The following is a 16,302-nucleotide window of genomic DNA, read 5'->3' on the forward strand; positions in this document are numbered from 1 at the left end:
TTCTCAAAGCACTTTTTGACTAGATCCCAATCAGACTATTCCAGTTAGACTCCATTCCAGCTTAGAGTTTCCCCCAAAAGATTCAGTTGGAAGAAGATGTGGAGATCCTGAGCAGCGTAAGAGTTCAAGCCCACCTGGTTCTCAGACCACCTCGAACGCTCTCAGGTCTCTGGGACTAGTGGTGAGACCGACCTGTCTCCCCCAGTGCTGTAGACAGAGTGCTCCTGTCCCTGAACCCCTCTCCTGAGGCTTAGGGAGATGGGACAGAAGTGGGGATCAACTCTCTGACTTGCCTTTTTATTTTAAATTCTGTTATTTTTGTTGCTGGATTAGGATGATATTAACATGACTTTATATTATTTTTATGTACCAGTTGTTTAGACTTATCTTTTAATCCAGTGAAGAGATATATTTAAGGGGGGCCAGGGAGGAAGTGGATAGTATTTCAGCAATGATAGAGATTGATTGAGAAACTATTTTGAAGGTGCTGGTTGTTCCCATCTTAAGACAGGGGAAATAATAAGTAACAGCCAAAATATTTGTAACTGCAGCATCTTAGCACATTCAAAGAGATCAAATAAATGTAGGCTTGTTGCCCTGTTCCTTCCCCTGTTGATTCTGACAACCAATAATGGTTGGTTATATTCAGAGGAGGTTCTCACTGAATATAAGTAGGTCAGCTGTGGCCAGCAGAAGGAGGAGGCCACCTCTATTTAATACACTTCCTGAGTGATATAATCCACATAAATTGGCCTAGTCTCTCAAGTGGAGAAGGAAATGGCAACCCACTCCAGTACTTTTGCCTGGAAAATCCCATGGATGGAGGAGCCTGGTAGGCTACAATCCATGGGGTCAAAAAAAGTCGGACATGACTGAGCGACTTCACTTTAACTTTTCATTCTCATGCATTAGAGAAGGAAATGGCAACCCACTCCAGTGTTCTTGCCTGGAGAATCCCAGGGACAGAGGAGCCTGGTGGGCTGCCGTCTATGGGGTCACACAGAGTTGGACATGACTGAATCGACTTAGCAGCAGCAGCAGCAGTCTCTCAAGGAATTGACGGTGGGGTTGCATGATCAGAAAGTATAATCTGATGTATCTCTTCAAGAAACATGTTAGGGGGGCCTTCCCTGGTGTTCCAGTGGCTAAGTCTCCATGCTCCCAATGCAGGGGGTCCAGGTTTGATCCCTGGTCAGGCAACTAGATCCCACATACCCTAACTAAGACCCAGTGCAGTCAAAAAAATAAATAAATTTAAAAAAAAAACATATTTTCCAGATTCTGGTTTTTTTACACCAGACATGAAACTTATTGTAGGTTGTGCCTTAAGCTCAGAGAATAGTTAACACGATGCTGGTGATGAATTTAAATTGGTTATAAATTTAAGTATGAATAAAATTACTCAGTTCATATGGTAACGAGTGACACATGTATTACATTTTAGTGCAAACCGGCTCATTTTTTTTTTTTTTTTCTTCTCTGTTTCCCCCTCACCACCATCCCTAGAAACGGCTTTTGGATTCAGATTTCATTGATCCTTTAATGAATAAAAAGGCTCGAATATCTCACCTGACAAATAGAGTGCCGCCAACATTAAACGGCCATTTGAATCCCACCAGTGAAAAATCCGCTGCAGGCCTCCCGCCACCCCCTGCAGCCGCTGCCATCCCCTCGCCTCCACCGCTGCCTTCAACCCACCTGCCTGTCTCCAACCCGCCTCAGACTGTAAATTCTAACTCCAATTCCCCTAGCACTCCAGAAGGCCGGGGGACTCAAGACCTACCTGTTGACAGTTTTAGTCAAGATGGTAGTATCTATGAGGACCAGCAAGACAAATATACCTCTAGGACTTCTCTGGAAACCTTACCCCCTGGTTCAGTTCTACTAAAGTGTCCAGAGCCTATGGAAGAAAACCATTCGTCTCACAAAAAGTCCAAGAAGAAATCTAAAAAACACAAGGAAAAGGACCAAATAAAAAAGCAAGACGTTGAGATGATTGAGGAAAAGGAAGAGGACCTTAAAAGAGAAGAGGAAATTGCCAAGCTGAATGACTCCAATCCGGATTCCAATGAAGGTATTTTGCATTTGTAAAAACCCAACTCTGTGGGTTAAATGAACAGGAAGAGGGGACTGTGCTGAATGTGAGTGTGCTGTTTAGAATTAGTAATGCTTTTTTATCAAATGACCTGCTGTTTAGTTATTAATTTTAGTATTGTCCTTTGGAGCAAGTTTCTTTCTCTTCCATTTTACAGTATTCATTTTCTGTCTCTTCTTAGCCAACTATTAACCATTGTTTTCTGTATTTATTAATAAGATGGTGACAACTGAAAATGACCTTTGGTCCTCCAGGGACCCACTTTGAGAAGGTGGACTTTGTTGCTCTTCTCCAGAGCTGTCACAGTATTGTGCAACCTCAACAAGACCTATTATATGCCATTCTTGAACTGATTTAACCAGACACACAATTAGCAATAAAAATACTCATTTCCTTCTTTGCCAAAGAAACAGGGTCAACCCTGCTTTAATTAATAATAGCACAGGGGAAATGTCAAATTCTTTATAAAACAAGCGAGGTAAAATTACATGTGGAGATCCATAGCATCATCTTCATTCAGAGTGAAAGCAATTTGTCTTGTGCAAGGCTATTTGTGACTAGCTTGATAGATTTGGGGTTTTTTTCTCCACCCCCTCACCCAATTTTGAGAACATTGTTTGAGTAAACTAACATCAGTTGTTATTAATAAATTTAACCATTTCAAATTTCTGGAAGCTTTAAAAGTCAAATATCTAGAGACCCAAAGAAGCCTAAAATCATGCTTTACCTCTGAAGAACAGTTAGTCGGTAGAAACACTGCTTACCTAAGGTGTAGCGATCTTTAAAACCTAATGACATAATTAGATTTCTCTTAGTCCATATATTTAAAACGTAATGTCTTACACACCAGCATAGAGAAGATCCATGCTCATCATTTAGGACTGCTACCAGTTTTAAACCCAGCATAACTAAGGTAAAATTGCCCAGAAAAATACAACTTTAGAAAATGTACTTCAGTGACTAGACTTTAAGGAGTTTAATCTTTATGTGATTCACCCATAATACTGAAAGCCTGTGGTACTTAGATTTAACTGACTGTTTTAACCATAGGAGAGAAGCTTGGATTATGGGGATAGTATGATTCAGTGCCTTTACTGACGTGGATTGAGTATATTGCCCATCAAAGCATAGCTGTTGAAATATTTAGATCAGCGTGGTAGTGTATAGTAGCCCAAGAGTCAGCTGTAAGCTTTTTCCCTCAAACACTATCATACTTGAAGTTGCCAGATCAAGAAAAGAAAAGAGAATAATGAAACTTTGTGCTCAGTGAGCCAGATTCCTGGGTATGCTCCACTCCACACTTCCCACCATCAGAAGGTAATCCTGAGTCAAAGGCATCTGCTGGGAGGACTGGATCCTAGAACGATGAGTCCTACAGCAGAGTTTGACTATTTTCCCACTTGGAAGCCGAGAGAAGCAGACCTAGTCTCTAAATCCTTCACTAAGGATGGACCAGCCAGTCGAGATTATCATAAACTGAGGACCGATTCAGACCCACATGCTCTGCACCCATTGAAATTTATCTGATGTCTGCGGCAAAGGAAAAGCCAGGTGACAAGCACTCAATGCCTTTTCCTTTAAGACTCGGGCTGTTGTAAAAACAAGCTTTTACCTAAGCCTGAATCAGATACGCACACACAGTAAGTCCACAAGGTCTGCATAATTTGTTTAGTGTGGTTTGTCCTTTAAAATATTAAACCAAGAAATTATTAAATACTCACTCTTGTTTTATATTGAACATGTATGTTTTGCCAGCAGGCAGGGCTTGGGTTTGAGTTACTAGTTTAATTCTACTTTGAATGATAAAAAAAATTACCCTAATAAAAAATCTAAACATACCCTCTGGAAATGGTACATTCAAACAAATGGAATACTGAGGGATTCACAGCGTAATTCTGAGTGACTGACTTGATTTATCTATTTATTTTGGCCTCGTAAGAAAAAACCCATGTAGTACTATGAGGGTTAGAGATTAGAGGAGTGTAAATTGTTCACTAATAACATTTTAAATTACTTTAAAATGATGGGAAGACTTCTGCCCAATTGCACTGTCTGCATACAAAAAGAATAGCAGCAAAAATACAGTGATTGAAGCACTCTGCTACCTGACTTCATTATCTCATCTGCCTTATTTGAATCCTACAAAAAGTAGATGTTGATATAAAGTTTGTATCTCCCATTGTCTGGCTGCATCTGCCACCACAGTCTTTGAATTGCTGGGCAGATGCCACAACTGTTGTGGAAAGAATAGAAGATTGACCTTGGGTTAAGATGGAATTCCTTTATTGTGCAGACACTGCAGTAGCCAGGGTGCTTTCAATGCCTGGCGTCGGTTCTGCTGGCGCTGGTCATAGGGCCTCTATTGTTCGTGCTCAATTGTATTCCTTGCTCACTGTTGCTTATTGAGATGGAAGAATAGAATTTGAGGAAAAGTGTTCCAGATGTTTCTGATCTATTTTAGAATTATAGGCATTTTGTAACCATACTGTTTGGTGAACGCTTGAAAAAAAAATTTTTTTTTTTCTTTGCAGGAGTTAAAGAGGATTGCACTGCCTCCACGGAGCCTTCTTCAACAATTGAACTTCCAGATTATTTGATGTAAGTTTAAATGTCTGCCAATGGGGGAGAACTGTTCAATTTTAGAAACTTTGCAAACTCTTTTCCCATAATTTGCAAATCAGAACAGTAAGAAGTTCAGAAATAGAGTCCTGGAGCCACCCCTGCAATTAAAAAGGCTGCCATTAAGCCTGCTCGTCCCCAGTCCACTCTTGTCGGCTTCAGCAGGTTGTGCCTGCCCCTGCCCTGAGCTCTGCTCGGTGGCCTTTAAGTATAGAGAAGCCTGTCCTTTGTTCTGAGGCCAGGCCAAGCATTTGATTATGGAAGATTTCAGGGATCTTACGCTTCAAAGCTGACAGTCTGTCAGTGCACAGTCATTCATTTGGGCCCCCAAAGGGACAGTTTATTACTGATAAAGTGCTTAAACCTCTGCAGTTAATACAAAGAAGGCAATGGCACCCCACTCCAGTACTCTTGCCTGGAAAATCCCATGGACAGAGGAGCCTGGAAGGCTGCAGTCCATGGGGTCGCTAAGAGTCGGACACAACTGAGTGACTTCACTTTCACTTTTCACTTTCATGCATTGGAGAAGGAAATGGCGTCCAACTCCAGTCTTCTTGCCTGGAGAATCCCAGGGACGGCGGAGCCTGATGGGCTGCTGTCTATGGGGTCACACAGAGTTGGACACGACTGAAGCGACTTAGCAGCAGCAGCAGAGATAGATGGCTTTTGATTTAAATAAAGCTGTGCCATAAAATTAAGAGGAGAGAGCAGTAAAATTTGCTCATTTCGCTCTAATACTAGTTATAATGTTTTTCTTGTTGTGACAACAAGTTGCTAAATGCTAAGCTGGGGACTTTCTTATAACTGGTTATCACAGAAATTATAACTTGGACACATAATTTTTTCAGACTCAAAGGCTTTTGTAAGAAGAAAATAATTAAGTTGCAAGAGTCTAGAAAAATGGAGAGTGAAAGAACACACAGATTTACTCACTAGTAGCTTAGAAAATTAACAGATAGCTTACATGTAGACTGGAAAATGGAACCTGGGCTGTATGAACATTTTTTCTTTATCAGTAGCATCTCATGGTGTGCAAAGTTAAACTATGCGGTTTAGTGCTCCGTGTCTAATGAAACGTTCATTTCCAGAGTAGAAAACATTTTACACTAAAAATGTGTTACTTTGCATAACAGTAGTGGTGAAAGCTATACTTATTTGGGAATGATACAGCATGGAATGATAATGCCGGTTATCATCTCTTAACTAAAAGGAATCCAGGAAACCATGCTGAATACTCTTTCATCTTAAAAGTCTGTGTTTGGGGCCGGTGGGGCCGGGGGGTGGGGAGGGTGGGAGGCGGTTGGAAAAGCTGCTGCCACTGCGTTGGCCCGGTCAGGGATGGATGGGGGACAGTGCCTGGCTCCACTGATGTGGGGGGTCACCTCTCCAAATGCGTTCCCTTTCAAATCTTGTGAAAAGTGGTGCCCTCAAATAACAGCTGCAGTGCTGTGCTCTCATTCTCTTTCGACGGATTTTGAATTCCTCTTATACAATGGTAATACTGCTGTATATTTGTTACATAGGACAAAATCATGTGGGGAGACTCAAAAGTAATTCTAACCGTTCCCTCATGTATTCCGAGTGTTGGCTGTGTTTTGTCAACTTAAGCAATTAATTCTGTACTTAATAAGTTGTTTCGAATTTACTGATCTACAGATGGTTGCTGCAGATATCTGCCTCGGTGCATTTCTGTATGTTTGTCATTTTCTAGTTCTTTTAAAAATCATGAAAATATATAACCTCCATGATTGCTTAATTTACTTAAGCAGTTTATTTTAACCAAAGCTATCTTATATAAATATTGCATATTTTCTTAAAATGGTGATAAAGCATGAAATTTCAGAAAAATCACTAAAAATATAGAACTTAAACCTGTTTCTTAAGAAACCAAAAGGACATCCTATAAAACCTTTAATGACCAGCCTCTGAATAATTCATACTGAACCACAACAGTCCTAATTTTTTTATAATATGAACACTTCTTAATAAGACTGTGGTTGTGACTTATCCAAAGTATTTAACATTTTATTCCATCACTACATTAAGAGCCAACTGCAGAACCATAATAATTTTTATTAAAAATAATGAAATACTTTTCATTAAAATGTCAGTATAACCAAATAATCTTCTATAAAATAGCAACACAACTGCTGGCCACTTTGGTACTTTCTTCCCTAAGGGGGTAATTAAATTAAAAGGGGGGTATGGCCTCCTTGAAGAAAGGGGGATAAATGTTTTATATAACAAATGGAACCTGAGTTTCAGCTAAGCCGTTTTGCTTATGAATGCTTATCCCCAGGAACCTTTCTAGAGAGGACAGCTTCCCTGCTTGGCTGGTGAGGTTCCTTTTATAGCACGTATACTAGCAGGGCAGCTTTAAATCAGCATACTACCACTGTCTCAATTACACTTATAAAATTAAACCTCCACACGGTCTAACTCAGCAGGAATAAAAATATTAATGAGGACATTAAGGTTGCTCACTGCATCACTTTTCTCACATTTGCAAATAGACATCTGTGCTATTTTGCATTTTAAACAAAACTGATAAGATTGTCTAAAACCATTCTTGAGAGGACTGAACTCCCAAAATCTTCTTCAGTAAAGAATAGATGTGTACCCCCAGGGCACCCTGAAGCTCCTGCCTGAAATTGCTTCAAAATCTCAGTTTTTATCTCAAAAAATCAAGGGAATTTTGCATCCCATGACAGGAGCACAGACTGCAAAGACCCATATCCACAAATGATATAAACTTTAATATTATTGATTTACTTACCACCACTGAACAGACTGACACTGGGAAGATGACTTTAATTCTCTAGGTCCCTAGAGATACTCACACCCTGAAGTAAAATATTTGTAGCCTTTCTATTAAGAAAATAAACTGATAGTATAAAACTGGCTTTCTGTTACACATAGTATGGCAGTAAAAGTTTGAAAAGAACTAGAGAATTATTCCTTTTCCCCCCTTTTTATTTTTCCTGCTCTCTTATTTTTTTTTTTAATGGTAAAACAATCCCCCTTTTGTATTTTATGTTTGCCTCGCCAGAAATGGGAGGAAAGGCAGAGGGAACAGCCTGAGGCACCTTGCTGGCAGCAGGTGTGCAAGGCCAAAGACAGAGACTGCCTCTCATAAAGCAGCGGGTCTAGAGAGCGCTCTGCCTTCAGCCCTTGGTGACTGTGTGACATTCTCTGGCTCGCGGTCCCCCACCAGCCCTCTGCTCTCCACGTGACTAGCAGAGGGCTGGCCTCTGCCGCTAACACAGCAGTCAGTTATCTCGAGTGCAGAAGGCTGTAGGAAGCTGCCTCTGTGAGTGCTGTCTCCTAGTTGCGCTGTGATTCCATTGCCACCATGGTTTGGTTTTGTTTTGTTTTCTCACATTTACTCTCCTTCACCGAGGTTTTTAAACTCTGCTATGGGATAGTTTCACCTGGAAGGTCTTTGAAGGAGTGGCAGGCTTCAAGCAGTGGTAGAATGGGACTCAGCCTAGGGAACAACGCACAGATGCGGTTTCCAAATATTTGGCTTAAATATTGTGCGTCATGTTTGTTCTACAGCTCCTCTCCATTTACCTTTTGTCTTATTAGAAAATATATTGCCATCGTCTCCTATGAGCAACGCCAGAATTACAAGGATGACTTCAACGCTGAGTATGATGAATATAGGGCCTTGCATGCCAGGATGGAGACTGTGGCTAGAAGATTTATCAAACTGGATGCACAGCGAAAACGCCTTTCTCCAGGCTCAAAAGAGTATCAGGTAAACACATGTTTTCCTCAGTGGACTGACTTCATATTTTGCCTTCTTCCTTTCTCTGCCCTGCCCATCCCCAGACGTCCTGCTAGCCTTCAGAGCAGGTCCTTTCACAGACCAGCCTCTCTGCAGCTTTTGGCTTTGACTTAGAATTAGCTAGGAAAATAAATATTTGAAACAGTTCTTAAAAATAAGTAACACGATGAGCCTCTATTTCCTCCAATGTAAAAAAAAAATCACTATTTTTATATAATATGTATAAAATATATAATATATACTCATGTACTTCCCGTGACATAACATGTAGTGTACTAAAAAAAATACAGATGACTAAATAGGGGGAAAAAAAGCTGGATTTGGGATTCATCAAAATATTTGATTGCGTTACCTACTCAGACTATAGTTCTTATATCTGATACTATTTCCCAAAATTACTATTTTGAGTAAATTTATTTATTTTAAACCTCAGTCTGGCATAGAATATTAAAAGAAGCCTAAGACCACTCAGGTTTGGGGTTTAAGTGAAGAAAAGCTGGGTGCTTCCAGCTAGTCCAACTACTGACATTTGTTAGCAGGTATTAATCCATTCTCACTTGCCTACCTTAAGTGGTAATATTACTACAGCTGACACAGAGCAGGAGAAGCCTGACCCGCCTCCACAGTGTTCTTAGAGCCCTCAGCCAAAGGACTGGTATAAATGGGAGTTCCCCTCCTTGTGTAGGACAGATAAGTTTGTCGCACTTCACAGCCACAAATGGTGTCTCCATCATAGTCCACTGTTGTTCCAGCAGGAACCTACACAAGAAAAAGCACCTATGCCCTGAAAGTGAAAGTCACTCAGTTGTGTCCAACTCTTTGCAACCCCATGAACTCTTCAGTTCATGAAATTCTCCAGGCCAGAATACTGGAGTTGAATACTTTTCCCTTTTCCAGGGGATCTTCCCAACCCAGGGATCGAACCCAGGTTTCCTGCATTGCAGGCAGATTCTTTACCAGCTGAGCCATCAAGGAAGCCCTAGAGATTCACTATATCTATTAGTGGGCCATCTTTTAAACAAGCTGCCTAAAGTTATAGAAGACTTTGCAGAGGAGTGGGTGGTTGGGAGTGCAAGAAGTTAGTGAGTGATACAGTGGTTAGGAGGTTTTTTTTTTTCCTTCTATATAGTTATTTACTAGAGTACCACAATTATATTTAAACTAAAATGTAATTCTAAGAATTGCTTAGTGGTTAGGAGCAAGCTCTGAAGCCAGGCGGCTTGCATTTGGTTCCTACCTCTGCTCTACTTGTATGACCTTGGGAAGGTTACTTGCCTGAAAATACTCAAAATCCCATCCATAGAGTGAGATTATTAGAGCTGTGCAGAACAAATGTAAGCATTTGGAAACTGCTTAGATGCATAGTATACCAGGTCATATGGTACTTAAAGGTTAGCTCTTGCCTTGCAACTCAATAATCCTCCCTCGAGGAAATCAATATTACCAGTTCCCGGTGTATTCTTTCAGAAGGCTGTGTGATTATAAGATATACACAAGTAAATTCACGAATATACCATATTTAATTGAACCTAAGATGTCATCATCGATAAGATGCACCCTTGTCTTATGTTCCAGTAAGTTGAGATACTTTATTACATTATCTGATTTCATTAAAAATTCTCAGAACATAATATTTTGTTTCTCCCTTATAAACAAATGATACCAAACTATATAAAACTGTTTGTACTTTGCTTTTTTCATTGACCAACATGTATCTTAGAGAACTTTTTTACGTAAGCACATACAGCACTCCCCTCATCTTTAATGGCCTCTTAGGATTCCTTCTGAGAAGGCAATGGCACCCCACTCCAGTACTCTTGCCTGGAAAATCCCATGGATGGAGGAGCCTGGTAGGCTGCAGTCTATGGGGTCGCTAAGAGTCGGACACAACTGAGCGACTTTGCTTTCACTTTTTACTTTCATGCATTGGAGAAGGAAATGGCAACCCACTCCAGTGTTCTTGCCTGGAGAATCCCAGGGACGGGGGAGCCTGGTGGCTTCGACCCCATGGACTGCAGCCTACCAGGCTCCTCCATCCATGGGATTTTCCAGGCAAGAGTACTGGAGTGGGGTGCCATTGCCTTCCCAGTGGATGTTTAGACCGTGTTTACTTTCTTCTGCTTTACACACAGCACTGTAGCAAGTAGCCCTGAACATGTGTCATTTCATTCAGGTACAAATAATCTGAAAGAAGTATAAATGCTGAGTCAGTTTTGCATTTGCAATCTTAATGGCAATTGCTAAACTGCCTTCCTTTAAGACTATACCAAATTAATTCCATCATTAATATTTCCCACACCCTTGCCAATTGTGAGTTATCTGTTTATACCACAAAGAAAAAAAGTTCTCTTCTGACTTCTAATTATTACTTTTCTAGAATGTTCATGAAGAAGTCTTACAAGAATATCAGAAGATAAAGCAGGTAGGTATCATCACTATTAGTTTTCTGACCTCATTGAGAAAGTATTACGAATTCCATAGTCTTACTCCTGTTTTGTTTTTTTCATCCACAGTCTAGTCCCAATTACCACGAAGAAAAATACCGATGCGAGTATCTTCATAACAAGCTAGCTCACATCAAAAGACTAATAGGTGAATTTGACCAACAGCAAGCAGAGTCATGGCACTAGAGCTCTGCTTGGACCAGAAGATGTGAATAAACTTAAGCTTATTTATTTAAAATTCCAAATGAATTGCTCTCAAAATTCTAAAAAATGAAACTTTGCCTGTTGAAAGTTTCAGTATTAGTAAACTTGAGTTACCTGTTTTTTTTTCCTTGTTTTCCCATTTTACTTTGCTTCCTTGCATTTTTGAAGCTGCTTTTTCTGGTCCTTTCTTCACCTTTAAGACTTGTGTTTTTCAATAGAAATAATTTTTTTTTAGATATTGGGGATCCAGTGTCTGTACTTCAAATCAACTTTTTTCCTTAAAAACTGTGTTTGTCATTAGAAATTATTTTCTTTTCTTTTTTTTTTTTAGATATTAGGGATCCAGTGTCCACCCTTCAAAGTTACGTATATTTAAAAAAAAAAAGTAACATGCAAGGTGAAATGCTTTTGGATAAACATAAGCCTATTTTCTGACCTTTCTTAATGCGAACTCTTTGCCTTAAATGGTAGAACATTTAGAAATTTGCACAAAATACAAAAAAAAAGTTAAAACATTGTTTTGGAGGGTTAAGAAATAGAAAGGTGTGTGAGTACGCGTATAGATCTATACACACACGTGTATATATAGGCTGACTTGATCTAGAACAGGAATCGCCCTGCAAGTTAACCCCCCATTGCAATGGTTGCCTTAAGGTGTTTGCTAGTTGTGTACCTAGTGTGGTTGCTCATTAGCTGCACTGCTTCCCATTTGATTAGAGCAGTGGGAAGTACACTGTGGCCTACCAGCGTCTGAACGCGTGTGCTCGACCTGTGTGTGTGCAGAGGTGGTGTGGATGTGAGCGTGCATGGAGGAGAAAAGCTGCTACTCTCAGTAGGCCAAACGCTCAGGTGAAACAACTGACGAGTGTTACTGTAGGTGTTTTTTTTTTTTTCCTGTCAAATTGCTACTTCTATCATGGAAGACAAAAAGCATTTCCATTTCAACCGTTTGTCAGCTTTATTAATGTTGGGCAAAATTGAGATGTTATGAAAATGAAACAGATCTATAGTTTTGGGGCAAAATTATAACATGAAATGTGTAGGTAACCTATTTATATACTGCTATAAAGTATTTTTTGAAGAGAGATATGCAAAGAAGCTATTACCTACATGAAATGTATATTTAAAGAATTTTTTTTTCATCCTGGGTGCCAGGAATATAAAACAGAGCGGATATATTTAACCATAACATACTGTGATTCATCAAACAGCACAAACTTTCATTTCATGGAGTTTATCTGTTGACGTTGATTTAAACTATCATTTGTTTTATCGTGTGGGAACATAAGTTATGTGGTCAAAAATATAAGGGTTTTGAACTAATGTTGATACAAGTTGTGTTGTCTTATCGTATTGTTTTTCAAAGTGCTGCCAGTTTAAAAGGGAAGCATTATGTTTACAAATATGTTTTGAAATGTTTGCCAAAATTTTGGTGGTATCTTTAATAAAGATGTTTGTCTCCAGCATCCAAAAAAATATATAACTTCGTTGTGTATCGTTGTAAACCAGAAAATGCTGGTATCCAAAAAAAACCTGAGAGAACATGTAGATGGAATTTTGTCTATGGAGTTCCAAAACATTAACAGGAAAGAGTAAATAATATGGTAAAAGTACACTATACAAAGACTACAACAAGGCCCTGTGCACTCTAACTCTAATACATTACCGCAGAAATTTGATTGCTACATAGCATGGACCTCTTAGGGAATTTGATTTTTTTTTAAGCATTGAGATCCCTGGTGCTCTTCCTTTTACCTCAGAATTGGTACAATCATTGTGTTCATTGATATCAAACTTTCAGTTGGGAAAAAAAAATAGGAAAAGAAACTTAACTGGGGATAAAGTTGGTCCTCACTTCATTATGGTGGAGTCTCCTGAGGGATTCTTCCATAGGTGATGACCTCATAGAGGTCATTTCTTAGACATCGTGGCCTTTTAATCAAAGACCGTGTGCTGCTACTTGCTGGGAGTGGTGTTTCTCAAAAGCAAGGTGCTCGGGCCACTTGCATCCCCCAAATTAGAATCTCTGGAGATGGGGCCCACATAGCCACATTTTCCTAAGTATCCTCCAAGAGACTTCTGCAAGCTAAAGTGTGAGAACCTTTGGCTTGGAAGCAACTCTAAACATTTAGGTCTCTAAATCTCAAGGTCTTGAACCGAAATTCAGCTGGTTTTTTTTTTTTTTTTAAAGCCCATCTCTCAGCAGGTGCAAATCACTTTTCCTCTCAACATCATTTGAGGCACCCTCAATTGTTTCACTGCCAGCTCTTACTTTAAAACTTGTTTACAAATAAGGCAAGCCTTCCAGTTGGTTAATTGTTGGCCCTTGGAGCTCCTACCCACCTCCATCAGCACGTCTTCTGGTTTACAAATTGGGTAACAATGGAAGCTGGAGATGCTTTCTGAAAATCCGGGATTGCACGCCCACAGACTTGACCACCTACCTATAAAAGCCTTAATTTAGATGTTTGTTGTATACATTGGGCAGATCCTTGCAAAACGTGTATCTGTCTGTCTTGCAAATTTGAGAGGTGTAAATCTCTGAATCTGCTGTTACCTGAGACTACATCTCTTTTAAAGATAGGCATAGGCCTATTAAAATATTTATATTTATAATCATCTTTCATCTCCTACTGCAAGATTTTTAGATTCTCTCAAAAAATTGCTGCAGGAATGGGTGGCCACGTAGTTACTACTCTGGTAGAATTTATTTAGGTTTTGTTTCAGTTCAGTTTTGTTTTTTGAGAGAAATAGTTAAGTGTAAAATAGCATTGTCAAGATGAGACAATGACTTATTATTTGTTCATCACATTTCACCTAAAATAATTTGAAGCACTCTTGAAGATTTTTACCAACACCCATAAATTAACTCCAGAATGAATGAGCAGCTGATTTAATACAAACCAAAAATAGCATCAAGTAGATGTGGTTTTTTTGTTTTATGTGAGGTTTCACTTCCTGCCTTGTTGCTTATGTATCTCCCTTGGAATACTTGAGAGGGGTTAATACCCTCGTAGAGATGAATGTTCAGAACTTGCTCTCACAGAAGTAATTGGTGTTGTCACTTGATATCATTGCTGCGTGCATTGATTATAAAAATCCAGTATTAACCTTCCTTCATCTCTGACTGATCTTTTAACCTTTATAGGAGTTTTCTTTCCCCTTAAAATATTTCACCTTATTCTGTCAAACAAATGCATATTTTCATGTTTGAAGCAAGGCGTTGAAATGAGGTTTAGACACAAATGGTGCATCAGTTCCGACCCTCCACATGGTTGCCTTGCCCTTCCACTAGTGTGTTCTTTGCTTCTGGAACTTGACTGAAACTCTCCAGCCAGTTGCCTTGTCTTGCTGGCCCCGTGAGTACTGAGTCACGTACGTGTGGTTTTGCCGTTGCTACTTTTAAGGTTCTTACAGTGTATCACTTGCCTAAGTGTTCTAAATCCTTCTCTTGTGTACCCGATGGGGAAAAATCAACAGCCAGCTTTGAGAGGAACCTCTTGGGAACAGTTATTAACTGACACAACTAAATGAAGGCAACAGAAGATGTTATCAGTGTCCTCTGTAACCTGAAAACTGAACAAGGCTATGAGGCTCATTTTAAAATATTTTGAAGTGTTAAAAAACCTACACATATATATCTACGCTGTTTTCGGTCGTTCCACCCAAACCGTTTTAGAAAGGTAAGATGTCGCAGGGGCTCTTCAGTTGTTAACTGAGCTCAGCAGCGATGGTGGCCCCTGTTGTTCTACACCAATTTCAGTTCAATAAAAATGTTAACTTTGCAATTCTGGTGCTCGTTTTTCCGTTGTCTCATTTCAAAGCTCTTAATTCTGTTTTGTTTTGTTTTTTAAAAAGAAATCCCACAACAGTTCTCTCTGATGCCCTAAGGTAACTGATCTTCCTGGGACAGAGACGTTACTTGCTGATGACTCTAGGAAGTAGGAACACAGAGTATTTGGTTCAGGAGCCCCTGCTGCTTGTTTTACGAGTGGAGGACATGCCCTCCAAAGGCAGCATCTACTAGGGGAACGATACTAACAGGTACCTTTTATGGAGGATCTTCCGTTGGTTATCCACTTTGTATGTACTGTCCCATTTCTCCTCACCACAACCCTGCTATCCCTATTTTATAGGCAAGGAAACTGAGGCTTTGGGTTTCCCAGGTGGCTCAGCAGTAAAAGAATCCGCCTGCAAGGCAGGAGACAACGGCTTCGATCCCTGGGCCGGGAAGATCCCCTAGAGGAGGAAATGGCAGCTGGCTCCAGTATTCTTGTTTGGGAAATCCCATGGACAGAGGAGCCTGGTGGGCTACAGTCCATGCGGTGGCAAAAGAGTCAGACAGGACTTAGCAACTAAGCAACAACAACAAACTGAGGCCTAGAGAAGGTAAGACACTTGCCTGTAAGACGAACAGCTAGTAAACGATGGCGCCTGACTCCAGAATCTGTGTTCTTAACCATATTTCCATACTGCCCCCCCCAACCCTGTATGTCAATACCTATTTAGGGTGGGGTCACTGTCACAGAGTGACAATTCCAGCAACACCCCGCAGGCTAGGCTCTTAATTCAAAGGAGACTAGAATGTGTGTGTTGGGTTGATAGCTCACTGGTGATTCTCAGGGAGTCAATTCTGTCAGAAATGATAAATTTGAAAGAAGGCCAGGATACTTTTTGAGGAAACATGTTTTCTTTATTTGTGGATGTGTACCATCTTCACAGTGGGCTATTGGAAAGAGACTGGAGGCAGTGCAGGCAGAAGGAAGAACAGGGCTACCGTCTTAGAATCACATCATCTTTTCTTCATATTGAAAGGCTGTCTCAGAGACATAACAGGCTCCAGCTCTAAGGGGAATCCAGTGTGAATCAGACATAAGACCCTTCTGGTTGGAGCCTTAACATGCAGTTTCTCCAGGTTTTCTGAAGGAAATGGAGGAGGAAGGGAAGCAAGCGTCCATTGAGCACTAGTATTAAACACCCAGAATGGTCCCTGCCAGCCATGATTCTGGTTGGTTTACGAGGCGCCTCAGGGAGGAATGAGGCTCCCAATGGTATAATTATTTCAACAGCCCTCCCTCCCCCACTGGACACTGGACATTGTACTTGTCTTTTGAGTTCAACTTTTTTCCCCAGCTATAGACTGAAGTGAC

General features: G+C 40.2%; 1 protein-coding gene across 1 annotated transcript in view; it reads left to right on the forward strand.

Annotated features, from left to right (window-relative positions):
- The window catches only part of ELL2 (elongation factor for RNA polymerase II 2), a 73,850-nt gene extending 58,910 nt beyond the window's left edge, over window positions 1-14,940 (forward strand). Inside the window, exons 8-12 of the mRNA XM_027545569.1 lie at window positions 1,507-2,074; window positions 4,627-4,693; window positions 8,303-8,474; window positions 10,882-10,926; window positions 11,018-14,940. Of these exons, the coding sequence (XP_027401370.1) occupies window positions 1,507-2,074; window positions 4,627-4,693; window positions 8,303-8,474; window positions 10,882-10,926; window positions 11,018-11,134 (969 nt within the window). The 3' untranslated portion in view covers window positions 11,135-14,940. The remainder of the gene's footprint in view (window positions 1-1,506; window positions 2,075-4,626; window positions 4,694-8,302; window positions 8,475-10,881; window positions 10,927-11,017) is intronic.
- Window positions 14,941-16,302: the final 1,362 nt, after the last annotated feature.

This window comes from Bos indicus x Bos taurus, chromosome 7, assembly GCF_003369695.1.
Source record: "Bos indicus x Bos taurus breed Angus x Brahman F1 hybrid chromosome 7, Bos_hybrid_MaternalHap_v2.0, whole genome shotgun sequence".
Classification (NCBI taxonomy): domain Eukaryota; kingdom Metazoa; phylum Chordata; class Mammalia; order Artiodactyla; family Bovidae; genus Bos; species Bos indicus x Bos taurus.